The sequence below is a fragment of the Salvelinus alpinus genome, chromosome 17 (genome assembly GCF_045679555.1).
Source record: "Salvelinus alpinus chromosome 17, SLU_Salpinus.1, whole genome shotgun sequence".
Taxonomy (NCBI): Eukaryota; Metazoa; Chordata; class Actinopteri; order Salmoniformes; family Salmonidae; genus Salvelinus; species Salvelinus alpinus.
Window position 1 is genome coordinate 539386 of NC_092102.1, and position 27997 is coordinate 567382.

General features: G+C 44.9%; 1 protein-coding gene across 1 annotated transcript; it reads left to right on the forward strand.

Annotated features, from left to right (window-relative positions):
* Nucleotides 1-1419: 1419 nt before the first annotated feature.
* On the forward strand, nt 1420-19810 carry LOC139541912 (meteorin-like). Its single transcript, XM_071346793.1, has 4 exons — nt 1420-1739; nt 2477-2913; nt 18024-18083; nt 19371-19810. The coding sequence occupies exons 1-4, from the start codon at nt 1639-1641 to the stop codon at nt 19682-19684; spliced, it is 912 nt and encodes a 303-aa protein (XP_071202894.1). The 5' UTR covers nt 1420-1638; the 3' UTR covers nt 19685-19810.
* Nucleotides 19811-27997: the final 8187 nt, after the last annotated feature.

Below are 27997 nucleotides of genomic sequence, written 5' to 3' on the forward strand. Positions count from 1 at the left end.
ACTTAAGGCACACTTAACCAACATGGCTACCACAGCATTTTGCAGCAATACACATCCCATCTGGTTTGCGCTTAGTGGCACCATCATTTGTTTTTCAACAGGACAATGACCCAACAGACCTCCAGGCTGTGTAAGGGCTATTTGACGAAGGAGAGTGATGGAGTGCAGCATCAGATGACCTGGCCTCCACAATCACCCGACCTCAACCCAATTGAGATGGTTTGGGATGAGTTGGATCGCTGAGTGAAGGAAAAGCAGTCAACAGTGCTCATTATATATGGGAACTGCTTGAAGACTGTTGGAAAAGCATTCCTCATTAAGCTGGTTGAGAGAATTCCAAGAGTGTGCAAAACTGTCATCAAGGTAAAGGGTGGCTACTTTGAAGAATCTAAAATACGTTTTGATTTGTTTAACACTTTTTTGGTTACTACATGATTCCATATGTGTTATTTCGTATTTTTGATGTCTTCACTATTATTCTACAATGAAGAAAATAGTAAAAATAAAGAAAAAACCCTTGAATGAGTAGGTGTGTCCAAACTTTTTGACTGGTACTGTACATACATACCTACATTCAAAGTCACTGTTTCAGTCCAGGAAGATGGATGGGGATACGAGTACAAAATAATGTTTGATGAGGTTATAATACTGCCACATGAAAGAGAACCCCAGCTGGGTGAGGGCACAGCACCCAGCGGGTACACCCTCCACCTCTTCATCCATCTCCTCTTCATCATCTTCATGGTCATGGGTCTTGTCACAAGTTAGCTATGAGTAACGGATGAAGCTAACCAAGGAGTTAAACCTTTCTAAGTCCTTAGTTAGCATTAGCACAATAAGGAGAACGTCTCTGCTCCGTCCATACTGTTCTGTCTCTAGGTTTAATTTTTCAGTCTTGCTTGTGCTTCTAACATTTGTTTCTAAACCTCTTCTTGTTCATGATGGAATCATTGTTTTCCACTGAGAGGATTCTTCTACTTTTGAGGAGGTGGGATCCAACACATGTAGTCCTATATTGTCAAGAACATTCAAGTCAATATTTTTACTCACCCTGATAAAATATGTTTTCTGTGATTTTGCTTATTATATGTCAGAGAAAATACGAGGACATAGAGACCTCACATTTCAACAAAGGAGGTCAGATTAGGTTATCATCTCCAAACTCGTATGTCTGCCCAAGCAATTCATTATTGTCCTACTTTGCGCACGCTTGTTTGACACAATGGTAAATGCCTCTTATCTATTACCAACATAGTTTATTATTGCATACTGATCATTCTTCTTCTGTCACAGGCAACAGATCACACTCCTCCCCCTCTATCCTGTGAGTGGTTTAAAGTTGATCCTCTCCAACTCTGATTGGTCGACAAACTTGTGCTCAAAGGCAAAACCTTCAGACGACTCCTCTCTTTATGCACTAGGATCAGTGAGTCAGAATAGAGGTAGGGACACTCCTTTAAAACTGTAGCTGGAAATCCGCAAGAAGAGGAGGCTACCGCGCTATGGAGGTTGCCAAGAACAGCAAAATACAATTTGCTTAGATAGGGGATGGTGGAGATTCCCATGCTTAAAGGTTGAAGGGACTGCATCTTTGGAACATTTACGTTTTTCTCAAATTTGTAGCACGTACTGAAGGAAATGGCTATTTCTTGGATTTACAAAGTTTGGATCCTACTCTTACCCATTGTTGACAGCGCTCGGTCCAGTTATTCCGAAGACCAATGCAGCTGGAGGGGGAGGCAAGAATCACTTTATAACGATTTATTCAAGTTTGATTTGTTTTATGGCGAAACCTTCAGATTTTTTTCTCAAATGTAGGAAGGTGCAAATAAAATTGCGTTTTTATTCGTTCTGAATGTATTTGAAGAGTTCCGTTCAGCTTTGGTGGTTATCAGATTATCAGACCTTAGTTGGATCAAGAACAGACAGTTGTTGGGCGCAATTAAATGTTTCCAGTGCTTTGCAACAAAGTATCACGCGTGCTTTAGGGTTGCAGTCTTGCAGAGTGAGCTAGAGAGGAGAAAGTTATGCTGTTAAACTATGATTTTTTTAAAATGTTAATTCCACATGGCACCGACGCAGTCCTTTTTTTCTGCGAATGGAAACCTCAGTTCAATGTGTATTTTGAAAGCCTGTTTTAATCGTTTTCAAATGAGTGAAATGCACTCCAAGCAAAATCGCAGGCTTGAAAGGTTCATCTGTTGTCATTCATTTTAGCCAGATTTCTTTGATGTTGCAAGCTCTCCCTCAGTCCCTCTCAAGTTTCACCACATCTAAAGCCCTACACCCAAACCACATATCCTGCAAGATCTAGTGCAATTTCCTTCATGGTTTTTGAGAATTGCACCACATCCTACAAGCGGTATATTGGTGACTCCAATTTCAGCCAAGAGGACTAGTCTGTCTGACTTTGAGGTCATAGAAGTCCACTTGTATAACTATCTCCTTTCTCTCCCTCCATCTTTCCATCCCACAGTGGTCTGTCCCAGCAGCAAGGCAGTGTGGAGCAGATCTCCCTCCACTGTTCTGAGGGTGCTCTGGACTGGCTCTATCCTAAGGGGGCGCTCCGCCTCACCCTGTCCCCCAGGTTGCCCTCTGCGGCAGTGGGGCCTGGGGGAAGCAGCTCGGGCCTGATCACGGCCTGCGTCAAGCCCTCCGAGCACAACCACGGGGCCCAGCTCTACTTGGAGAGAGACGGGGTCCTGGAGCTCCTGGTAGGGGACCGTCTGGAGGAGTCTCCCCCAACCCGGGTGCGCTGCTTCAGCCGCCTGCCCGGCGAGAAGGTGGCCCTCTTCCTCCAGGCCACTCCTCACCAGGACATCAGCCGCCGCATTGCATCTTTCCGCTACGAGCTGCGAGGGGATTGGACAGCTCGCCTGTCACTCGACTCAAACCCCATCAGCAGTAATGAAGGTGAGTTGGACCTAGGAGGGAGGCAGCCATGTTGGATCAGTCTGGGTCATGGAAGTGTAATTTGGGCTGAAATAGATAAATATAAAATAAATTAACATAAAAGCGTGAACTATAAAGATTTCTCTCAACACAAAGCAAGGAAAAATAGTGTTTGAATATGCTCCTTGATAGTCGATGGGCCTATCAAACAACTTTTAGAATTTGTTTTAGCTCAGATTCGATCATTCAGTTCTCCTCTCCCCCACATATTTCCTGTATTTCTCTTTGTGTGGGTCTCTGAGTTATATTTCGTCAAACCCCCCCTAAAGATGTTTCCATACAAACAGACCTGCTTTTTGGTGTTTATTTTCTATTTTCTCTGTGTCCAGGCAGAGTAGAGTGGGGGAAGTGTCCTCTAGTTTCCCTGGAAGCATAGGCCTACAGATCCTGTCCCCTGGTTTAGATTTGAAGGCGAATGGAGAGAGGAGGGGGGAGGGTTAGGGGGGACAAAAGCTTGTGGGGCCTTCGCTCCAGAGCCTTTACCGCTCCTTTCAATGGAGAGTGTTCTGAGATTACTGCCGTTGCCTTGGCGACATGGAGACCTCTGCCCCAGCTGAGATGCTCCCCTCTTTTGTTGAACGGCCCCTCTTTAAAGAGGCTTGGCTCTAGGAATACACCCCCTCCCCGCTCTAGAGTACACACACACACACACACACACACACACACACACACACACACACACACACACACACACACACATAATTATTCTGGTTGGGCATGTGGGCATTTTCTCTATGGGCCAGGGAGGAGGCAGGAATCTCATTTATCAGACATTTTCACTAAGAAGGGGAATGTGTGGAGGGGGCAGCTAGGTGGGTTGGGGGGTGAACTTCTTGGAACTTGCAAGGCCAGCAGAACAAAAACAAATGCCAGGGTGTTTTTGTACAATGCAGTCAATTCAATGCAGCCAGGGTTTGGTTTCGCTCTGTGTACCTTGTGGCCATCTGTGGACTGGGTCCTTGTATGAAACGGAGGAGGATGTATTTGATTTTCCACTGTGACATTTTTAAACTGATTAACAGCTGTGAACAGTAGTGGTGCGTGTGTAAAATCACTGGGGAAGCCAAGCCAGGAAAAAAGCCATATTACAACCTATTTTGTGATAATTGCGTTGTTTGCTCTATAACCCATCCATTCATATGCCACCATCATATACAATAAGGCAGAGACAACAAAGACAAGTCACACATTGGCGGAATAAATTCAACCACACACACCTTTGTTTCATCACAAAACCGGTGAGCAATTGTCACGCCCTGACTATAGTTTGCTTTGTATGTTTCTATGTTTTGTTTGGTCAGGGTGTGATCTGAGTGGGCATTCTATGTTGTATGTCTAGTTTGGCTATTTCTATGTGTTTGGCCTGATATGGTTCTCAATTAGAGGCAGGTGTTTGTCGTTGTCTCTGATTGGGAGCCATATTTAGATAGCCTGTTTTGTCATTGTGGGTTGTGGGTGATTGTCTATGTGTAGTGTTTTGTGGCAGCACTATTATTCGATAGCTTCACGTTTGTTGTTTGTTATTTTTGTATAGATCGTTCAGTGTTCTCTTTTTTATTTTTTTTATTTTATTTATTTCACCTTTATTTAACCAGGTAGGCTAGTTGAGAACAAGTTCTCATTTGCAACTGCGACCTGGCCAAGATAAAGCATAGCAGTGTGAACAGACAACACAGAGTTACACATGGAGTAAACAATAAACAAGTCAATAACATGGTAGAAAAAAAGAGAATCTATATACAATGTGTGCAAAAGGCATGAGGTAGGCAATAAATCGAATAATTACAATTTAGCAGATTAACACTGGAGTGATAAATCATCAGATAATCATGTGCAAGAAGAGATATTGGTACTGGTGTGCAAAAGAGCAGAAAAGTAAATAAATAAAAGCAGTATGGGGGGTGAGGTAGGTAAATTGGGTGGGTAGTTTACAGATGGACTATGTACAGCTGCAGCGATCGGTTAGCTGCTCGGATAGCAGATTTTTAAAGTTGTTGAGGGAGATAAGTCTCCAACTTCAGAGATTTTTGCAATTCGTTCCAGTCGCAGGCAGCAGAGAACTGGAAGGAAAGGCGTCCAAATGAGGTTTTAGCTTTAGGGATGATCAGTGAGATACACCTGCTGGAGCGCGTGCTGCGGGTGGGTGTAGCCATCGTGACCAGTGAACTGAGATAAGGCGGCACTTTACCTAGCATAGCCTTGTAGATGACCTGGAGCCAGTGGGTTTGACGACGAACATGTAGCGAGGGCCAGCCGACTAGGGCATACAGGTCGCAGTGGTGGGTCGTATAAGGTGCTTTAGTAACAAAACGAATGGCACTGTGATAAACTGCATCCAGTTTGCTGAGTAGAGTGTTGGAAGCTATTTTGTAGATGACATCGCCGAAGTCGAGGATCGGCAGGATAGTCAGTTTTACTAGGGTAAGTTTGGCGGCGTGAGTGAAGGAGGCTTTGTTGCGGAATAGAAAGCCGATTCTTGATTTGATTTTGGATTGGAGATGTTTGATATGAGTCTGGAAGGAGAGTTTGCAGTCTAGCCAGACACCTAGGTACTTATAGATGTCCACATATTCTAGGTCGGAACCGTCCAGGGTGGTGATGCTAGTCGGGCGTGCGGGTGCAGGCAGCGAACGGTTGAAAAGCATGCATTTGGTTTTACTAGCGTTTAAGAGCAGTTGGAGGCCACGGAAGGAGTGTTGTATGGCATTGAAGCTCGTTTGGAGGTTAGATAGCACAGTGTCCAAGGAAGGGCCGGAAGTATATAGAATGGTGTCGTCTGCGTAGAGGTGGATCAGGGAATCGCCCGCAGCAAGAGCAACATCATTGATGTATACAGAGAAAAGAGTCGGCCCGAGAATTGAACCCTGTGGTACCCCCATAGAGACTGCCAGAGGACCGGACAACATGCCCTCCGATTTGACACACTGAACTCTGTCTGCAAAGTAGTTGGTGAACCAGGCAAGGCAGTCATTAGAAAAACCGAGGCTACTGAGTCTGCCGATAAGAATATGGTGATTGACAGAGTCGAAAGCCTTGGCCAGGTCGATGAAGACGGCTGCACAGTAATGTCTTTTATCGATGGCGGTTATGATGTCGTTTAGTACCTTGAGCGTGGCTGAGGTGCATCCGTGACCGGCTCGGAAACCGGATTGCACAGCGGAGAAGGTACGGTGGGATTCGAGATGGTCAGTGATCTGTTTGTTGACTTGGCTTTCGAAGACCTTAGATAGGCAGGGCAGGATGGATATAGGTCTGTAACAGTTTGGGTCCAGGGTGTCTCCCCCTTTGAAGAGGGGGATGACCGCGGCAGCTTTCCAATCCTTGGGGATCTCAGATGATACGAAGGAGAGGTTGAACAGGCTGGTAATAGGGGGTGCGACAATGGCGGCGGACAGTTTCAGAAATAGGGGGTCCAGATTGTCAAGCCCAGCTGATTTGTATGGGTCCAGGTTTTCCAGCTCTTTCAGAACATCTGCTATCTGGATTTGGGTAAAGGAGAAGCTGGGGAGGCTTGGGCGAGTAGCAGCGGGGGGGGCGGGGCTGTTGGCCAAGGTTGGAGTCGCCAGGAAGAAGGCATGGCCAGCCATTGAGAAATGCTTGTTGAAGTCTTCGATTATCACGGATTTATCGGTGGTGACCGTGTTACCTAGCCTCAGTGCAGTGGGCAGCTGGGAGGAGGTGCTCTTGTTCTCCATGGACTTTACAGTATCCCAGAACTTTTTGGAGTTAGAGCTACAGGATGCGAATTTCTGCTTGAAAAAGCTGGCCTTTGCTTTCCTGACTGACTGCGTGTATTGGATCCTGACTTCCCTGAACAGTTGCATATCGCGGGGGCTCTTCGATGCTATTGCAGTTCGCCACAGGATGTTTTTGTGCTGGTCGAGGGCAGTCAGGTCTGGAGTGAACCACGGGCTATATCTGTTCTTGGTTCTGCATTTTTTGAACGGAGCATGCTTGTCTAATATGGTGAGGAAGTAACATTTAAAGAATGACCAGGCATCCTCAACTGACGGGATGAGGTCAATATCCTTCCAGGGTACCCGGGCCAGGTCGATTAGAAAGGCCTGCTCGCAGAAGTGTTTTAGGGAGCGTTTGACAGTGATGAGGGGTGGTCGTTTGACCGCAGACCCTTGGCGGATACAGGCAATGAGGCAGTGATCGCTGAGATCTTGATTGAAGACAGCAGAGGTGTATTTGGAGGGCAGGTTGGTCAGGATAATGTCTATTAGGGTGCCCATGTTTACGGATTTAGGGTTGTACCTGGTGGGTTCCTTGATGATTTGTGTGAGATTGAGGGCATCAAGCTTGGATTGTAGGACTGCCGGGGTGTTAAGCATATCCCAGTTTAGGTCACCTAACAGAACAAACTCTGAAGCTAGATGGGGAGCGATCAATTCACAGATGGTGTCCAGGGCACAGCTGGGAGCTGAGGGGGGTCGGTAGCAGGCGGCAACAGTGAGAGACTTATTTCTGGAGAGATTAATTTTTAAAATTAGAAGTTCGAACTGTTTGGGCATAGACCTGGAAAGTATGACAGAACTTTGCAGGCTATCTCTGCAGTAGATTGCAACTCCTCCCCCTTTGGCAGTTCTATCTTGACGGAAAGTGTTATAGTTGGGTATGGAAATCTCAGAATTTTTGGTGGCCTTCCTAAGCCAGGATTCGGACACGGCAAGGACATCAGGATTGGCAGAGTGTGCTAAAGCGGTGAGTAAGGCAAACTTAGGGAGGAGGCTTCTGATGTTGACATGCATGAGGCCAAGGCTTTTTCGATCGCAGAAGTCAACAAATGAGGGTGACTGGGGACATGCAGGGCCTGGGTTTACCTCCACATCACCCGAGGAACAGAGGAGTAGTAGGATGAGGGTGCGGCTAAAGGCTATCAAAACTGGTCGCCTAGAGCGTTGGGGACAAAGACTAAAAGGAGCAGATTTATGGGCGTGGTAGAATAGAGTCTGGGCATAATGTGCAGACAGGGGTATGGAGGGGCGCGGGTACAGCGGAGGCAAGCCCAGGCACTGGGTGATGATAAGAGAGGTTGTATCTCTGGACATGCTGGTCTCAATGGGTGAGGTCACCGCATGTGTGGGGGGTGGGACAAAGGGGGTATCAGAGGTACGGAGAGTGGAACTACAGGGTCCATTGCAAACCAAAACAATGACAATGAAAACTAGCCTGAACAACAGTATGCAAGGCATATTGATATTTGAGAGAGACATACAATAAGGCATAAAGTGATTGCAGGTCTTGATTGGGAGAGCTAGCTAAAACAACAGGTAAGATAACAGCAGCAATAACAGGGTGCTAGTCTGACACAGCAACAACAGGTAAAAAATGGCGATGACTAGGCAGAGAGGGTCGGATTAACTACACACAGATCCTGAGTTAAAGCACAGAGCCGACAGATAAGACACAAATAAACAGAATGGAGTACCGTGAATTAATGGACAGTCAAGCATGCATCAGCTATGTAGCCAAGTGATCATAGTGTCCAGGGGGCAGCCGTAGATGGAGCAGAGGAGGCCTCCACTAAGCTAGCACGCGGCGTGTAAAGTTAGTAGCCCGGGGGGTGGTCTGCTCAGACGGAGGGGGTCTGCTCAGACGTGGTTGTGTCGACAGAGAATCCAAGCCAGATGGCGATGGCGAAAGAGAGGTTGTGAATTGTAGAATAGTGTTTACTAACTGGTGCTAGCTTCGTGGCAGTGGCACTAGCTCTTCAGCTAGCCGGCAGATGGGCCTAGCTCGAGGCTAGCTCAAGGCTAACTGGTGCTTGCTTCGGGACAGAGGTGTTAGCCAGTAGTAGCCACTCGGTTGCAGCTAGCTAGCTGTGATGATACGGTGTAATTGTCCAGAGCTTGCGTCAGGAATCCGGTGATGTGGTAGAGAAAAAGCAGTCCTATATGCTCTGGGTTGATATCGCGCTTGCAGCTAGCCGGCAGATGGGCCTAGCTCGAGGCTAGCTCAAGGCTAACTGGTGCTTGCTTCGGGACAGAGGTGTTAGCCAGTAGTAGCCACTCGGTTGCAGCTAGCTAGCTGTGATGATACGGTGTAATTGTCCAGAGCTTGCGTCAGGAATCCGGTGATGTGGTAGAGAAAAAGCAGTCCTATATGCTCTGGGTTGATATCGCGCTGCAGCTAGCCGGCAGATGGGCCTAGCTCGAGGCTAGCTCAAGGCTAACTGGTGCTTGCTTCGGGACAGAGGTGTTAGCCAGTAGTAGCCACTCGGTTGCAGCTAGCTAGCTGTGATAATACGGTGTAATTGTCCAGAGCTTGCGTCAGGAATCCGGTGATGTGGTAGAGAAAAAGCAGTCCTATATGCTCTGGGTTGATATCGCGCTTGCAGACTGGCAGGTATCGGCCCGGTATTGAAGCTGGCTGTGTCCGAGTTAAGGGCGAAGACCGCAGCAGTGGCTAACTGACTACTAGCTAGTAGCTAGTTATCTGGCTAGCTTCTGATTGGGGTTACGGTTTAAAAGTATATAAAAAATAGCAGGTCCGTACCACATTGGGTGAGGCGGAATGTAGGAATGTATATTCAGTTCCTAGATGGAAAGTGAAATTAAAATAAATACGAAATGTATACGAAAAATACGAATACTATTTACACGGGACAAGACAGGACAAAGACACATCTGACTGCTACGCCATTCTTGGATTCAATATCAATAAATAAATATCAAGATGAACACTTACCACGCTGCATATTGGTCCTCCGATCCTTCCAACTGCTCCTCCTCAGAAGAGGAGGAAGACGAACGTGACAGCAACATGTATCTGGTGAAGTCCATAAAGCAAATATTGCATGTAAAACAGTTGCTTAATCATGTTGTAGGTCATGTAAGTTAATGTTTCTAACAGTTACAGCAAGTCAGCACAAAGAAAACAGGAGCACTGCTTCTGCTATTCCAGCACCATTTCAACTTAAACATTTAAACATCATTTTTTTATTTAACCAGGTAGGCTAGTTGAGAACAAGTTCTGATTTACAATTGCGACCTGGCCAAAATAAAGCAAAGCAGTGCGACACAAACAACAACACAGAGTTACACATGGAATAAACATACAGTCAATAATACAATAGAGAAAGTCTATATACAGTTTGTGCAAATAAACTAGGTAGGATAAGGGGGGTGAGGAAATAAATAGGCAATAGTGGTGAAATTATTACAGTAAAGCAAATTAAACACTGGTATGATAGATGAGTGTGCAAGTAGTGGTACTGGGGTGCAAAGGAGCTTTATAAATAACAATATGGTGATGAGGTAGTTGGATGGGCTATTTACAGATTGCCAATGTGCAGTGATCTGTGAGCTGCTCTGACAGCTGGTACTTAAAGCTAGTGAGGGAGATATGAGTCTCTAGCTTCAGTGTTTTTTGTAGTTCGTTCCAGTCATTGGCAGCAGAGAACTGGAAGGAAAGATGGCCGAAGGAGGAATTGGCTTTGGGGGTGACCAGTGAAATACACCTGCTGGAGAGCGTGCTGCGGGTGAGTGCTGCTATGGTGACCAGTGAGCTGAGATAAGGCGGGGCTTTACCTAGCAATGACTTATAGATGACCTGAAGCCAGTGGGTTTGGCAACGGATATGAAGCAAGGGCCAGCCAACGAGAGCATACAGGTTGCAGTGGTGGGTAGTATATGGGGCTTTGGTGACAAAACGGATGGCACTGTGATAGACTGCATCCAATTTGCTGAGTAGAGTGTTGGAGGCTATTTTTTAAAGGACATCGCCGAAGTCAAGGCTCGGTAGGATGGTCAGTTTTACAAGGGTATGTTTAGCAGCATGAGTGAAAGATGCTTTGTTGCAAAATAGGAAGCCAATTCTAGATTTAATTTTGGATTGGAGATTCTTAATTTGAGTCTGGAAGGAGAGTTTACAGTCTAACCAGACACCTAGGTATTTATAGTTTTCCACATATTCTAAGTCAGAACCGTCCAAAGTAGTGATGCTGGGCGGGTGGGTAGGTGTGGGCAGCGATCGGTTGAAGAGCATGCATTTAGTTTTGCTTGCATTTAAGAGCAGATGGCGGCCACGGAAGGAGAGTTGTATGTCATTGAAGCTCATCTGGAGGTTAGTTAACACAGTGTCCAAAGAAGGGCCAGAAGTATACAGAATGGTGTCGTCTGCGTAGAGGTGGATAAGAGAATCACCAGCAGCAAGAGCGACATCATTGATGTATACAGAGAAAAGTGTCGGCCCGAGGATTGAACCCTGTGGCACCCCCATAGAATGCCAGAGGTCCGGACAAAAGGCCCTCCGATTTGACACACTGAACTCTGTCAGAGAAGTAGTTGGTGAGGCAAGGCAGTCAGTTGAGAAACCAAGGCTGTTGAGTCTGCCGATAAGAATGTGGTGATTGACAGAGTCGAAAGCCTTGGCCAGGTCGATGAATACAGCTGCACAGTATTGTCTCTTATCGATGGAGGCTATGGTGTCGTTTAGGACCTTGAGCGTGGCTGAGGTGCACCCATGACCAGCTCGGAAACCAGATTGCATAGTGGAGAAGGTACGATGGGATTTGAAATGGTCTGTGATCTGTTTGTTAACTTGGCTTTCGAAGACCTTAGAAAGGCAGGGTAGGATAGATATAGGTCTGTAGCAGTTTGGGTCTAGAGTGTCTCCCCCTTTGAGGAGGGGGATGACCGCTGCAGCTTTCCAATCTTTGGGGATCTCAGACGATACAAAAGAGAGGTTGAACAAGCTAGTAATAGGGGTTGCAACAATTTCGGCGGATAATTTTAGGAAGAGAAGGTCCAGATTGTCTAGGGGTCCAGATTTTGCAGCTCTTTCAGAACATCAGCTATCTGGATTTGGGTGAAGGAGAAATGGGGGAGGCTTGGGCAAGTTGCAGTGAGGGGTGCAGGGCTGTTGACTGGGGTAGCCAGGTGGAAAGCATGGTCAGCTGTAGAAAAATGCTTATTGAAATGATAAATGATTGTGGATTTATTGGTGGAGACAGTGTTTCCTACCCTCAGTGCAGTGGGCAGCTGGGAGGAGGTGCTCTTATTCTCCATGGACTTTAGTGTCCCAGAACTTTTTGGAGTTAGTGCTACAGGATGCAAATTTCTGTTTGAAAAAGCTAGCCTTTGCTTTCCTAACTGCCTGTGCATATTGGTTCCTAACTTCCCTGAAAAGTTGCATATCGTGGGGGCTATTCGATGCTAATGCAGTACGCAACAGGATGTTTTTGTGCTGGTCAAGGGCAGTCGAGGGCTATATCTGTTCCTGGTTCTAATTATTATTTTTTGAATGGGGCATGCTTATTTAAGACGTTGAGGAAAGCACCTTTATAGAATAACACTAACACTTCCGGGTTGGAGCGAGCGGTCGCACTTCGCACTTTGGTCCGCAGGTAGTATAACTTTTCATTACATTTCATTACATTTCATTATAGTACAACGGTTTAATTTGTCTAATCTTAGCAATTTCTTCTTAGCTAGCTACATAGCCGTCTTTGTATCAAAGATAATTGCGTAATTATCGTATTTCGTCGTCCTAACGCAGTCTACACTGCTATCTGCCATCTGCCCAGCAGCTAGCCAGCTAGCAAACGTCCACCGTCTACCGAATAGCAGCACTGTAGCAACTATTACACCCAACTGAACGACTTGATTAGTGTAGTGTTAGCTAGCTACATAGTTGTCTTTGCTGTCTTCGTATCCAAGATAATTGTGTAGTTTAGAGTGTGTAGTTTTAGAGTGATTATCTTAATTTACCGAGGCTAGCTAGCCAGCTATCTGTCGTCCTTAACGTAGGAGACACTGCTAGCTAGCCAACAGCTAGCCAACGTCTACCGAATAGAACTTCTGCACTCAACAACCCGGTCGCATTCCGCTTCGCTCCACAGGTAGTATCACATTTTCATTTCATTTCATTACAGTACAACGGTTTGATTTGTTTGATCGTAGCTAGCTACATAGCTAGCTGCATAGCCGTCTTTGTATCAAAGATAATTGTGTAGTCTAGAGCGATTTTCTAGGTTAGCTAGCCAGCTATTGTCGTTCTTTTAACGCAACGTAACGTAATCAACACTGCTAGCTAGCCAGCTAGCCCCCGAATAGCAGCACTGTAGATACTATTACACTCAACGGAACGACTTGATTAGTGTAGTGTCAACAACGCAGCCACTGCCAGCTAGCCTACAAAGTCAACAACTGCCAGCTAGCCTACAAAGTCAACAACGCAGCCACTGCCAGCTAGCCTACTTCAGCAGTACTGTATCATCTTAATCATTTTAGTCAATAAGATTCTTGCTACGTAAGCTTAACTTTCTGAACATTCGAGACGCGTAGTCCACTTGCCACTCCAATCTCCTTTGCATTAGCGTAGTCTCTTCTGTAGCCTGTCAACTATGTGTCTGTCTATCCCTGTTCTCTCCTCTCTGCACAGACCATACAAACGCTCCACACCGCGTGGCATCGGCCACCCTAATCTGGTGGTCCCAGCGCGCACGACCCACGTGGAGTTCCAGGTCTCCGGTAGCCTCTGGAACTGCCGATCTGCGGCCAACAAGGCAGAGTTCATCTCAGCCTATGCCTCCCTCCAGTCCCTCGACTTCCTGGCACTGACGGAAACATGGATCACCACAGATAACACTGCTACTCCTACTGCTCTCTCTTCGTCCGCCCACGTGTTCTCGCACACCCCGAGAGCTTCTGGTCAGCGGGGTGGTGGCACCGGGATCCTCATCTCTCCCAAGTGGTCATTCTCTCTTTGTCCCCTTACCCATCTGTCTATCGCCTCCTTTGAATTCCATGCTGTCACAGTTACCAGCCCTTTCAAGCTTAACATCCTTATCATTTATCGCCCTCCAGGTTCCCTCGGAGAGTTCATCAATGAGCTCGATGCCTTGATTAGCTCCTTTCCTGAGGACGGCTCACCTCTCACAGTTCTGGGCGACTTTAACCTCCCCACGTCTACCTTTGACTCATTCCTCTCTGCCTCCTTCTTTCCACTCCTCTCCTCTTTTGACCTCACCCTCTCACCTTCCCCCCCTACTCACAAGGCAGGCAATACGCTCGACCTCATCTTTACTAGATGCTGTTCTTCCACTAACCTCATTGCAACTCCCCTCCAAGTCTCCGACCACTACCTTGTATCCTTTTCCCTCTCGCTCTCATCCAACACTTCCCACACTGCCCCTACTCGGATGGTATCGCGCCGCCCCAACCTTCGCTCTCTCTCCCCCGCTACCCTCTCCTCTTCCATCCTATCATCTCTTCCCTCTGCTCAAACCTTCTCCAACCTATCTCCTGATTCTGCCTCCTCAACCCTCCTCTCCTCCCTTTCTGCATCCTTTGACTCTCTATGTCCCCTATCCTCCAGGCCGGCTCGGTCCTCCCCTCCCGCTCCGTGGCTCGACGACTCATTGCGAGCTCACAGAACAGGGCTCCGGGCAGCCGAGCGGAAATGGAGGAAAACTCGCCTCCCTGCGGACCTGGCATCCTTTCACTCCCTCCTCTCTACATTTTCCTCTTCTGTCTCTGCTGCTAAAGCCACTTTCTACCACTCTAAATTCCAAGCATCTGCCTCTAACCCCAGGAAGCTCTTTGCCACCTTCTCCTCCCTCCTGAATCCTCCTCCCCCTCCCCCCCTCCTCCCTCTCTGCAGATGACTTCGTCAACCATTTTGAAAAGAAGGTCGACGACATCCGATCCTCGTTTGCTAAGTCAAACGACACCGCTGGTTCTGCTCACACTGCCCCACCCTGTGCTCTGACCTCTTTCTCCCCTCTCTCTCCAGATGAAATCTCGCGTCTTGTGACGGCCGGCCGCCCAACAACCTGCCCGCTTGACCCTATCCCCTCCTCTCTTCTCCAGACCATTTCCGGAGACCTTCTCCCTTACCTCACCTCGCTCATCAACTCATCCCTGACCGCTGGCTACGTCCCTTCCGTCTTCAAGAGAGCGAGAGTTGCACCCCTTCTGAAAAAACCTACACTCGATCCCTCCGATGTCAACAACTACAGACCAGTATCCCTTCTTTCTTTTCTCTCCAAAACTCTTGAACGTGCCGTCCTTGGCCAGCTCTCCCGCTATCTCTCTCAGAATGACCTTCTTGATCCAAATCAGTCAGGTTTCAAGACTAGTCATTCAACTGAGACTGCTCTTCTCTGTATCACGGAGGCGCTCCGCACTGCTAAAGCTAACTCTCTCTCCTCTGCTCTCATCCTTCTAGACCTATCGGCTGCCTTCGATACTGTGAACCATCAGATCCTCCTCTCCACCCTCTCCGAGTTGGGCATCTCCGGCGCGGCCCACGCTTGGATTGCGTCCTACCTGACAGGTCGCTCCTACCAGGTGGCGTGGCGAGAATCTGTCTCCTCACCACGTGCTCTCACCACTGGTGTCCCCCAGGGCTCTGTTCTAGGCCCTCTCCTATTCTCGCTATACACCAAGTCACTTGGCTCTGTCATAACCTCACATGGTCTCTCCTATCATTGCTATGCAGACGACACACAACTAATCTTCTCCTTTCCCCCTTCTGATGACCAGGTGGCGAATCGCATCTCTGCATGTCTGGCAGACATATCAGTGTGGATGACGGATCACCACCTCAAGCTGAACCTCGGCAAGACGGAGCTGCTCTTCCTCCCGGGGAAGGACTGCCCGTTCCATGATCTCGCCATCACGGTTGACAACTCCATTGTGTCCTCCTCCCAGAGCGCTAAGAACCTTGGCGTGATCCTGGACAACACCCTGTCGTTCTCAACCAACATCAAGGCGGTGGCCCGTTCCTGTAGGTTCATGCTCTACAACATCCGCAGAGTACGACCCTGCCTCACACAGGAAGCGGCGCAGGTCCTAATCCAGGCACTTGTCATCTCCCGTCTGGATTACTGCAACTCGCTGTTGGCTGGGCTCCCTGCCTGTGCCATTAAACCCCTACACCTCATCCAGAACGCCGCAGCCCGTCTGGTGTTCAACCTTCCCAAGTTCTCTCACGTCACCCCGCTCCTCCGCTCTCTCCACTGGCTTCCAGTTGAAGCTCGCATCCGCTACAAGACCATGGTGCTTGCCTACGGAGCTGTGAGGGGAACGGCACCTCAGTACCTCCAGGCTCTGATCAGGCCCTACACCCAAACAAGGGCACTGCGTTCATCCACCTCTGGCCTGCTCGCCTCCCTACCACTGAGGAAGTACAGTTCCCGCTCAGCCCAGTCAAAACTGTTCGCTGCTCTGGCCCCCCAATGGTGGAACAAACTCCCTCACGACGCCAGGACAGCGGAGTCAATCACCACCTTCCGGAGACACCTGAAACCCCACCTCTTTAAGGAATACCTAGGATAGGATAAAGTAATCCTTCTCACTCCCCCCCCCCTTAAAAGATTTAGATGCACTATTGTAAAGTGGCCGTTCCACTGGATGTCATAAGGTGAATGCACCAATTTGTAAGTCGCTCTGGATAAGAGCGTCTGCTAAATGACTTAAATGTAAATGTAAATGTAAATAACCAGGCATCCTCTACTGACGGGATGAGGTCAATATCATTCCAGGATACACGGGCCAGGTCGATTAGAAAGGCCTGCTCGCTCAAGTTTTTTAGGGAGCGTTTGGCAGTGATGAGGGATGGTTGCTTGACCGCATCAAATCAACTAGGCTATATTGTATATGATTAGCCTAATACAGTGAAAACAAACTTAAAGATTTCAACTATTTAGTCCAATCAATGTTGCTAAATATCATTTGACTCTCCATTGTACTGATTTCTGTGTGTGTATACGCGCAAGTAGAAAAAAAATGTTGACCTACCCTACTTGTCGACTAGATGAACACCAATGCCATCTTCCTGGCTTTCATGTTGGCACGAGGGTCTGACTGTCATACACAGTACACACTTTTTGCCCTAGAGAGCTTGCTAGCCTAACTTTCTCGCATGTGCAACAATGAACCAGCTAAGTTAGCTTGTTAGTTAACGTGAGCCTGCTACATATTTAACTTCAATCGTCTCAGGCCAGTGGCAAAAGGAATAAATTTATGGTTAGATCAGAATAGCAGTTATAATCATTGGCTTGTTTGGAGAATAAGTAAAAACACCAAGTCCATCCATGGCTGATTTTTAGCTAACTAGCTACTTCAGGACAACTTCTTTGCTTTTGATGTGATTTCATTGGTGTGATGCCAAATCCAAACTGGCCTCCCTATGTGGACTTTTTGCTGCACCAGGACCACCAACCATTGATCTCAGCTCAATGCTGATTGGCTAATTATTTATAAACAAATGTATCAACTGAGGCAAAATGCTCGCTGGCATCAATCAATCAAAATGCTTCTGCGGCAACATGTCCCACTATTTTTGTCCAGACAGCATCCAGATGCATGGGCTACACATATTTAGACAGAGGCGCTGTTTCCCTCTCTTGGATGATTTCTCCAGTAAGATACAACCAATTGCGAATTGAAGGAATATTATGAAAACAAATTGAGACGAAAAATACATTTTTTGGGGGGTGAAGCCTGGCTTCGCTTGGCATCCACGAATACACGCTACTGGCTGTGGAAGAAGCCGTCACAACACTTAGGAAGGAAGTGCCTTCTGAAAAAGTGTAGAAGTGGTGCTCTGCCTATTTTAAATCTTTTAAAGTTCTCCACCCTCCTCTCTTGGCCCTGTCTGTTTCACTTTGATGAGGGGTGGGAGGTAGGGTGGCTGATACATTTGGCTTTAAAAACGTTTGGGGCCAGTGGAGTCTCACACCTTTTTAAGTTTCACTGGCCTTCCTCTCCGAAACCGTAAAAGGAGCCGCTGTCTGAACACTGCGGTGTGTATCTCTTTGCATGGTGGTTTGTTCTGGCTATTCACATCACGCCTCCAGAGCATTTGATCTTCTTTATAAGCTCATCTCCACCCTTTTTTGTGTCCTTTATGTGCGCAGCAGGATAGGTTAAAGCTCAACAACTTTTTTTTACATAAAGCTTTGAAATATAATAACTTAACCATGTCATACCTATTTTTTTTGTTTTATGTGGTTTACAATATCAAACAAGGGAGTAAGCGAAGAGTGGATGGAATTGGCGTTTGTTTGATTAGTGGAGCTCCAACTGACTGGTTCTTTCTTCCCCCTCTCTCCCTAGGTGCCTGCAGACCCTGTAACAACACAGAGCTCCTTATGGCTGTCTGCACCAGTGACTTTGGTGAGCTCTCCTCTTTTACAACCTCCTGTTTTGTTGTCCGGGCTGCCATATAACAATAAAATAACATGCCAGACCAGGAATAGTTTGGCAGAGGTGTGGACTCGAGTCACATGACTTGGACTCGAGTTACAAATTGGATGACTTGAGACTCAACTTGATACAGAATAAAATAACTTGACTTGGAGCCTCAAGACGGGACTTTGACTTGAGACTGATGACTTGAAATTATCTGGCCAGTGTTTGTCACTTATTTTGTGGCACTTCAAGAGCAAAGAAATCAAACAAGCAATATATCATGACCGGTCAACCAATAGTGGCCGAGTCTTTGAAAGCTGCATCCTCTGAAGATTTATGGCGATCCGCTCTCTACAATTTGACATTTTGAGCTTCACCCGATCCTATAGCTGAGCAAATCAACAATATTCGCTAGACCGATCAGTGGTTCTCAAAACATTGCTGTGCAAATGTGGCCTGTCATTACAGCCATAAATGGTGATGCATTTTCAAAACGGAAGATACTGAGCTTTACATCGGCATATTGAGCTTATCATTTGAGACTCGGACCTTGTGACTTCCATGTGACTCGAATAATAGTGACTTGGTCCCACCTCTGCAGTTTGGTGTCATTGCATTTTCTACCCCAATTCAAACTACATATACTTCACTACAAAATGGCTAGAAAAGCTATTCAGTTTCAACCAAAAAATTTCATAATTTTGTGTCATGATTCAGGAACTACAAATCGGTGGTCGAATCATCTTACCCCAGCTCTAAGGTTGGGCTGACAGTGATCCAAATTCTCATCCCTCTGAACTACTTAATGTATGCAGAGGTGAAACTGAACAACTTTTTCCTCTCCAGTTCCCTAAAGTTAACCTACCCCCCCCCCCCCCCCCCTTCTCGAGGCACTGTAGTGGACAAATCCGCATGGCCCTAATTCAGACATAATTAGGCTGAATTATGTCGGGATTATGGAACTGTTCCAGGAAGTTCTCCAATACTCATTTAACTGACTCTAATTAATGTTAGCCTCTGGTGGGCTAGGATCCTAGTTACTTGTTTTATTACTTCAGCTGTTTTTTTTACGGCTAATACATGACCGGTTTCCCAGCAATTTCAAAAATGTTTTTAGAATGTGAAGAGCAGGTATTCAAGACAATTACATTAATTAAAATATATTTCCTCCAACATTTTGTTGAATTATGATCTTCATATTTGTAACCACTGTTACAAACTAATCTGGGCAATAGAGCTTGTGACTAACTGGTGTGTCTCTTCTCCCCACAGTAGTGCGTGGTAACATCAAGGCGGTGGATGAGGACAGTGAGCTACGGGCGGCGGTAATAAAGGTCAGCACCACCCGAGTATTTCGCCAGAAATATGCCCTGTTCACCGGGACAGGCCGCCTGACCCTCTCAGGCGAGATCAGGACCCTGCTACAGTGTGGTGTCCGGCCCGGGGCAGGAAGCTTCCTCTTCACTGGCCGCATACACTTCGGCGAGGCGTGGCTGGGCTGCGCGCCCCGCTACAAGGACTTCCTCCAGGCCTACACTCAGGCCAAGTTGGTCCAGCAGCTACCCTGTGAACTGGCTGTGGACTGAGCAGACCACCCCAAATCTCGGCTGACTACTTCCCTGTAATAGGGCTTGCCTCACAATACAGCCTTAACTCAATCAGCCTGTCCTCTGGTTTGCCAAACCTCTGAGTGAAAGGCGAGGAAGATGGAAGCTCACCCGATGGTGTAGCTTCTTAGTCTTCCCCAAAGGACTGAGGAGTTGGGCATGGACATTCTTAGCAACATTCCCAGTGCAATATGCAGTCATTACATTTACATTTACATTTAAGTCATTTAGCAGACGCTCTTATCCAGAGCGACTTACAAATTGGTGCATTCACCTTATGATATCCAGTGGAACAACCACTTTACAATAGTGCATCTAACTCTTTTAAGGGGGGGGGGGTTAGAAGGATTACTTTATCCTATCCTAGGTATTCCTTAAAGAGGTGGGGTTTCAGGTGTCTCCGGAAGGTGGTGATTGACTCCGCTGACCTGGCGTCGTGAGGGAGTTTGTTCCACCATTGGGGTGCCAGAGCAGCGAACAGTTTTGACTGGGCTGAGCGGGAACTGTACTTCCTCAGAGGTAGGGAGGCGAGCAGGCCAGAGGTGGATGAACGCAGTGCCCTTGTTTGGGTGTAGGGCCTGATCAGAGCCTGAAGGTACGGAGGTGCCGTTCCCCTCACAGCTCCGTAGGCAAGCACCATGGTCTTGTAGCGGATGCGAGCTTCAACTGGAAGCCAGTGGAGAGAGCGGAGGAGCGGGGTGACGTGAGAGAACTTGGGAAAGTTGAACACCAGACGGGCTGCGGCGTTCTGGATGAGTTGTAGGGGTTTAATGGCACAGGCAGGGAGCCCAGCCAACAGCGAGTTGCAGTAATCCAGACGGGAGATGACAAGTGCCTGGATTAGGACCTGCGCCGCTTCCTGCGTGAGGCAGGGTCGTACTCTGCGAATGTTGTAGAGCATGAACCTACAGTCCTGTGGAGATATGAAGGACACCGTGTGGACTAGATGAGATTAAATAATTTGGCACGGGACAAGTTTTCCAGATGCCAATATACATATTCGGAATTCTCAGAAGAGCTTTCCGTAACAACAAGGCAGGCATGGCATGGATTCAGAGCTATTGAGTGTGACTGTGTCTTTTAAACTCAGGAAAATATGTGAAAAATTCTGTGGTGAAGTTAGTCTGTTTTAGAAGTTACACAATTGCTATTCCAGTAATTAACCACAAGGCTGTGGTGTTTTTCTATGGTAGTCTTCAAAATGGCCACTCATTTTATTCAATGGTTTTTGTTTGGGAAATCTACCATTTTGTGTCCAAGATGTTCGCACAAATGTGTAGTTAAAACAAACAATGGTGGACTATTCTTAGTGTTACGATTCTTTATTGGAGATTAGGGAGGGGCTTTCTCTTTTTCAAATGTTTTTTTTTTATCGTAATTTGCACTGATAAGGGAATGATCTGGAAAGTCTGATGCTGCAAGCACTGAAAACCAAAATGAAAAGCTGATTTATGTAGCGTAGAAGAGGTGTGATCAGAACTTAATATATGTATAGATATTGCTAGCGCATCTTAATGCTAGGCTAGGGCTGGCACATGTTAGCGCTAGTGTAGAAGGTTCAAAGCTCGCTTCGCTCTAGTGCTGAAAGCACTTTCATGACATTAGTCAACTCAGAGAAAAACAATACACACTGCAATTCTGCCTTTTAGAACCCTGCATAAATATTTAATGAAGAGTTTTTATGGTACTGTTGACTTCCAAGATTTCATTGTGTTCTCAGTTTGGTTGAAAACTTTTAAAGTTTTATATGTTGATTTATTTTAATTTGAAACTGTTTTTCCAGTTGAATATAATTATTTTGCAGTAGTGTTTCCTATTGCAGCCATTTTGTAGTTATTCATACCCATTTTCCACATGAAAAAAATGCCACCTGTAAGCCTAAGAAAGCTGTCTGCAAAATTCTAACAAAACTAATGTCTTGATATTGAGATGCTATAAGGCCTACTGGCCCAGATTTATGTCATTGTTACTGTATTAATGGGAGTTTTTGAGGACATTTTTTAAAATGTTTGTGGGACTACAACTGTTGACAACAGCAATATTCCCCTCAGTAAACGTCCAATGGGATATGTCTCAAAGCTGGCAGAAAGAGTTGCAGTAGCGATCTAATTTTCACAAGCATGCGTCCGAAATGTTGATCACCATGTTGAGCCGTGAAAACCTCAAGCAATTTTGTCCAAATATCAGTACTGAATTCTTCAAGCAATATTCAATGTATTCAATTTGCGTAATAGTCTTTACACCAGCTTTGGGGTTAGCAGTAAGTATGTCTGGGATAAGTTATGAGGGGGACAAAACATGTCTATGGCAATTCTGGTCAGTCAAAAGACGTCACGTCTTATGTGCACTAATCGATGAAGGGAGCGGTTAATATCAAATTAACGTGATGTGGTATGTAAAAAGAAATACGCAATACTGCCATGTTTGCTGATATTGTCAATTGTTTCTGTGTGATTTTTGTGTACCAATGTGAATGTAAATAAGAACATCTAAAAAACAAACGACTTATGGAGGGGAGGGGGGGGGGCATTTTTCAGTATTGTGGAGTGTTTATGTGGTCTGTGACAAAGTCTGAAAAGCTCATTTGAATCTCATGGATTTTTCTTAAATCTCTGCATGGTTGCTTCTCTCACTAACTTTTTATAGTAAAGTTATATAGTTGTACAGTTTTATAGTTGTTCTCTCTCATGCACACATCTTTAAAACATTAGGCTAACTGAGACTACAGATGACCATGGTTGAAAAACATGGCCCAATTTGATTCAAACCACAACCTCTAGTTGTCCCTTGGATATATGTGGGAGAAAATACAGACTTTTCCAACAATGTCAAATCACTATAAGTGTCATTAACCCTGATTTCTGTGGGCCCAAAATGAATTGCTTGAATGAAAGCGAGATTTAGAGGGGTGCAAACAGACCTAATGGGTTGCAGGGAGAGAGTGAGAAAAGGACGGTTGGAATTCTGTTGTGCTCTGACTCCCGTTTTCAGGATTCAGGAAGCAATACATTACCATTAAGGGAGCAGTGTTCAGAGCGGGCTGGGAGGAATGGAGATGCCGCAGTCGCTCACTCTGTCCTCATGCCAGTCAGCCAGGTTTAAAGGGTTATATACTCCCTCTCAGCCAACAGAAAGCAAGACTGAACACATAGTGTCTTAGTGTTGATACCCATTGGCTTACTCCACATTTTGTTGTTATAGCCTGAATTCAAAACTGATTAAAAAAAAAAAAAAATCCTCACCCGTCTACACGCAATACCCCATAATGACAAAGTGAAAACATGTTTTAGAAATTGTTGCTAATTTATTGATATTTAAATGAGATTTCTGTATTTAAGTATTCACACCCTGAGTCAGTACTTTGTAGAAGCACCTTTGGTGGGGATGACAGCGCTGAGTCATCTTGGGTCTGGATGTTCTGATTTTTTCCCCCTCCCATTTTATGTACAGATTTTCTCAAGCTCTGTCAAATTCTTGTTATGAAGTCATTCCAGCATTGCTTTGGCTGTTTATGCTGGGCGTCATTGTCCTGTTGGAATGTAAATCTTCACCCCAGTTTAAGGTAGTTTGCACTCAAAAGCAGATTCTCAACAAGGAGTTTCCTGTATTTGGCTCCAATCATTGTTTTTCTCTCCTTACCAGTCTCCGAGTCCCTGCCGCTGAAAAGCATCCCCATAGCATGATGCTGCCACCACCGTGCTTCACGGTAGGGATGGTGTTAGATGGGTGATGAGGTGTGCCTGGTTTTCTCAAGACATAGCGTGACAGCATGCCTGAAGTTGACAAAAAGGCACATGAAAAACTGAGATCAAAATGCAGATTCTGTGGTCTGATGAGACAGAAATGTAACTCTTTAGCCTGAATGTAAGGACATAAGGACTTAACACTTATGTTAAGTCCGCAAGCTAGATCCCTGCAATGTCTCATTAAAGATATAGATAACTTTTCTGTACTCTCTGGACTAAAACCTAATTATGATAAGTGTACAATATTACGTATTGGATCTTTAAAAAATATTACTTTTACATTACCCTGCAGCTTACCTATAAAATGAGTTGATGGTGAAATAGACATACTCGGTATTCATATCACAAAAGATATAAATAAGCTCTCCACAATGAATTTCAATAGAAAACTTGTAAAAATAGACAAGATCCTGCAACCACGGAGAGGTAAATACCTGTCTATTTATGGAAAAATTGCTCTGATTAACTCCTTAGTCATATCTCAGTTTACTCACTTACTTATGGCGCTGCCTACTCCTGATGATTCGTTTTTCAAATCATATGAGTATATTTCGCATTATCTGGGACGCTAAACCAGACAAAATAAAATGAACCTATCTATATAATGAATATGAATTGGGTGGGTTGAGATTATTAAATATAAATGCACTAAACCTCTCTCTAAAAGCTTCACTCATTCAAAAGTTTTATTTGAACGCGAAATGGTTCTGAAGTAGATTAATAAGAAAAGCTCATCCATTATTTAAAAATTGCCTTTTTGCCATTTTCGATTAATTGAAAATGATACTTTTTTCAAAGCATTGCAGAGCTGGCTACAATTTCAATTTCATCCCCCTGAAAAGATAGAACAAATATTATGGCTGAACTCAAATGTGCAGGGTTGATAAAATACCTGTATTTATGGGAAAGATGTTTGAAAAGGGTATTTTGTTCTTAAATGATATTGTAAATTGTAATGGTAGAGGTATGTTATTCATGGAGTTGTACGGGAAGGTCTGCTCAATCCAAGAGTAGAACCAATTGATTACAGCATTGCCCCAAAAATGGAGGAGGCAGGTGGCAGCGGAAGGAGGTAGGGAAATGGTCTGTCTGCCCAATATAAAGGATCAAAACTGGCGGAGGAATAAAAATAGCATAAATAGGAAAGTATACCAGTTTCATTTGAGGACCAGGATGTTGACAACTGTGCCATACAGATTGCAAAATAGTTGGGGAGAGATTTTTTTTTAATGTACCGATTCCATGGTACATAAAATGAGTTGAGTTGATATATGAAACAACGCAAGATTCAAGACTTTGTGCTTTTCAGCTAAAATTATTATATAGAATTCTTGCCACCAACAAAATGTTGAATATTTGGGGCATAAAATCATCGAAGCTCTGCAGATTTTGTAGTGAGGATACAGAATCAATAGACCATTTATTTTGGCATTGCCCTCAGGTAGCCTGTATCTGGTCTCAGGTTCAGGAATGGATGAAAATGCATAGCATTGATCTAAAATTGACCCTAGAAATAGTACTGTTAGGAGATCTGGAGAGACCGGGTCACTCAATTACTAATACTCTTAGTAAAAGTATTTATCTTCAACACGCAATCTGTAGATTCTATTCGATTAGATAGATTGAAATTGTACGTTAAACATCATAGCATATTTGAAAGATATGTGTTGTGTAGAAACACGAAGTGGTTGGCCAGCAGAGATAGATGGGATGGGCTGAGGGAAGCTTAGGGTTGGTATGTGGAATTAGAGACAAGTGGGAGTGGAGTTGCTGTGTGAGAGAGAGAATGATGGTCAAAAGATAAAGGCGAAAAAAAGTCGAAAACATAATAAAACATAATAAAAGTACATTTGAATGACACCTAAGTGGCAGTGTTTTTACAACTAATGCCGGTTTGCCTGAGGCTGATGCCGTGCAGGTGTTTGTACACATGCATATACACACACTCTCATTCAAATAAACACATACAAGAACACACACATACATGTAATAGTGCCAGACATGCACACAAACATGTACAGTTGGCATTGCTGTTATGATTTCAGATGTCCTTTTTTTTGTTGCATTGTTGTTTGCTGTTTTCTTCTGTCTTTTCCTTTTTTCTCTTTAGTTCATTCTCTTGGTTGTTGGTGCATTGGGGGATTCTTGGGGGTGGGGAATGGAATTAATTGTATTTTATTATTTTTTTCTTCCGGGGGGGGGGGCTGTGGGAGGGGTTTCGAATGGTTGAGGGACAGCTATTGGGGAACTGTGGGGGGATCTTGGAGGGTTCGGGTTTCACAAGATTGTGATCATGAAAAAGGAAACTATGACATATATTTTATATCACTATCATGCACACGCACCCTGACACATAAGGAGGGCTCTGTTGCGGAAAGACTGATACATGTTTGATAGTGTATTGATGCTGTATTGTTTGTCCTTCATGTTCTAATACTTTAATGTTAATCCTTCCTTGTGTTTTTTGTAATGAATTTTGTAATAAAAAATAAAAAAATAAGCTGATGATCATTACACAAGTGAACCTTATGGTGGGGATAGTAAAATGTGCCGTTTTGTCACAACACAATGCCACAAATGTCTCAAGTGTTGAGGGAGTGTGCAATTGGCATGCTGACTGCAGGAATGTCTACCAGAGCTGTTTCCAGAGAATTTAATGTTTATTTCTCTACCATAAGCTGCCTCGTTTTAGAGAATTTAGCAGTATGTCCAACCGTCCACACACAACCGCAGACCTCGTGTAACCATGCCAGCCCAGGACCTCCACCTCCGGCTTCTTCACCTGCGGGATTGTCTGAGACCAGCACCCTGATGAAACAGATAACTATTTTTGTCTGTAATAAATCCCTTTTGTGAGGAAAAACTCATTCTGATTGGATGGGCCTGGCTCCCCAGTAGGTGGGCCTATGCCTTCACAGGCCCACCTATGGCTGCGCCCCTGTCTAGTCATGTGAAATCCACTCAGTAAAATCGTTGATATTGTTGCATGTTGCATTTCTATTTTTGTTCATTATATGTCATGTCCAAACAATTGAATTGGCCACAGGTGGATTTGAAGTTGTAGTGACGTCTCAAGGATGATCAACGGAACCTGGATGCAACTAAGCTCAATTTGGAGTGTCATAGCAAAGGGGTGTGAGTACTTATGTAAATCGAAAAACATGTTTTCAATTGGTCAATGTTGTATAGATGGGTGAGAAAAATATATATTTAATCTATTTTGAATTCAGGCTGTAAAACAAATAAATGTGGAATAAGTCAAGGGGTATGAATACTTTCTGAAGGCACTGTATACACTGTCACACTCCAAGTATTATTACTGGTTACTGGTTATGTTCAATTAAATGCCTATTTAATCCATGAGTTGAAAGATTCACATGGAAAATAATGAGCATTTTTAAATGAATGAAATGCATATCTTTTCATCCTTCTATTAATTTATTCCATTGACCTCTGGACACACAATAATACTAGAGACAGATTCTCACTTCTACAGTAGAAGGATACTCCTATAAGGATAACACTAAACCGCTATGTTAAATTGACCACCTGTTTGTCTCATAGCAAAACTCAGTTAAATCAAAAATACAATTGTATTTGTCACATGCTTCGTAAACAAAAGGTGTAGACTAAAAGTGAAATGCTTACTTACACGTCCTTTTCCAACAATGCAGAGTGACTCAGTGCAACCATGTCCTGAACCTTTATGCTTCTCTGAGAATTATATCTACCTCGGTAAAATCTCACAAATGTATTGCAAATGTTAAATCTGTTTGAACAAGAGCATGTGGGAAATTGAACATGATGTTACATTTATGTGGAAAAAACAGACTGAATATGCTTCCCATCCAATGGCATACATAGTATCACCCTTGGAAACCCCATAACATGTTTGCCTCTGCATCAGTAACTGATCTAAACCTCTTATGTTTGCCTCAGCTGGGGCACCTGAAATTCCCCAGCACCCCTCCCTCCCTCTACATCTTAGCCATCTGAGGTTTGTGCTGAATGACTGATAAGCCAAAACAAAAAGCACTAAAGTTATGCCCACTCCACTACCAGTAATATATCATGTGACATTTCCTGGTAGCCCATATACTCCCTTCATCCCTCCCAATTTTCTCTTAATAACGTCAACATCAACCGTTTCTGGAGAGAACAAACACAGATAGCATTTATAGAGTCTCCATAAGAATGCATTCTGAGAATACCGCATTGTGCGTCTGGCACGCAGGAATAGACACAACCAAGTTATTCTTTCTTGCCGATAACAAACAGTTATTATGGACAGCGGTTGCTTATCAAATAGGGATTTTTAATCACAGATTAGTTATGATGCCATGCTTCATGCTATACACTCTTATAACAAAGGGTTCCAAAGGAGAACCCTTTTTGGTTCCAGGTAGAACCCTTTTGGGTTCCATGTACAGTAGAACCCTCTGTGGAAAGGGTTCTACATCAGCGGTTCCCAACCTTTTTTGCAACACGGACTGGTCTAATATAGACAATATTTTCCCAGACCAGCCGTCGGGGGTGGGTGGGGGGT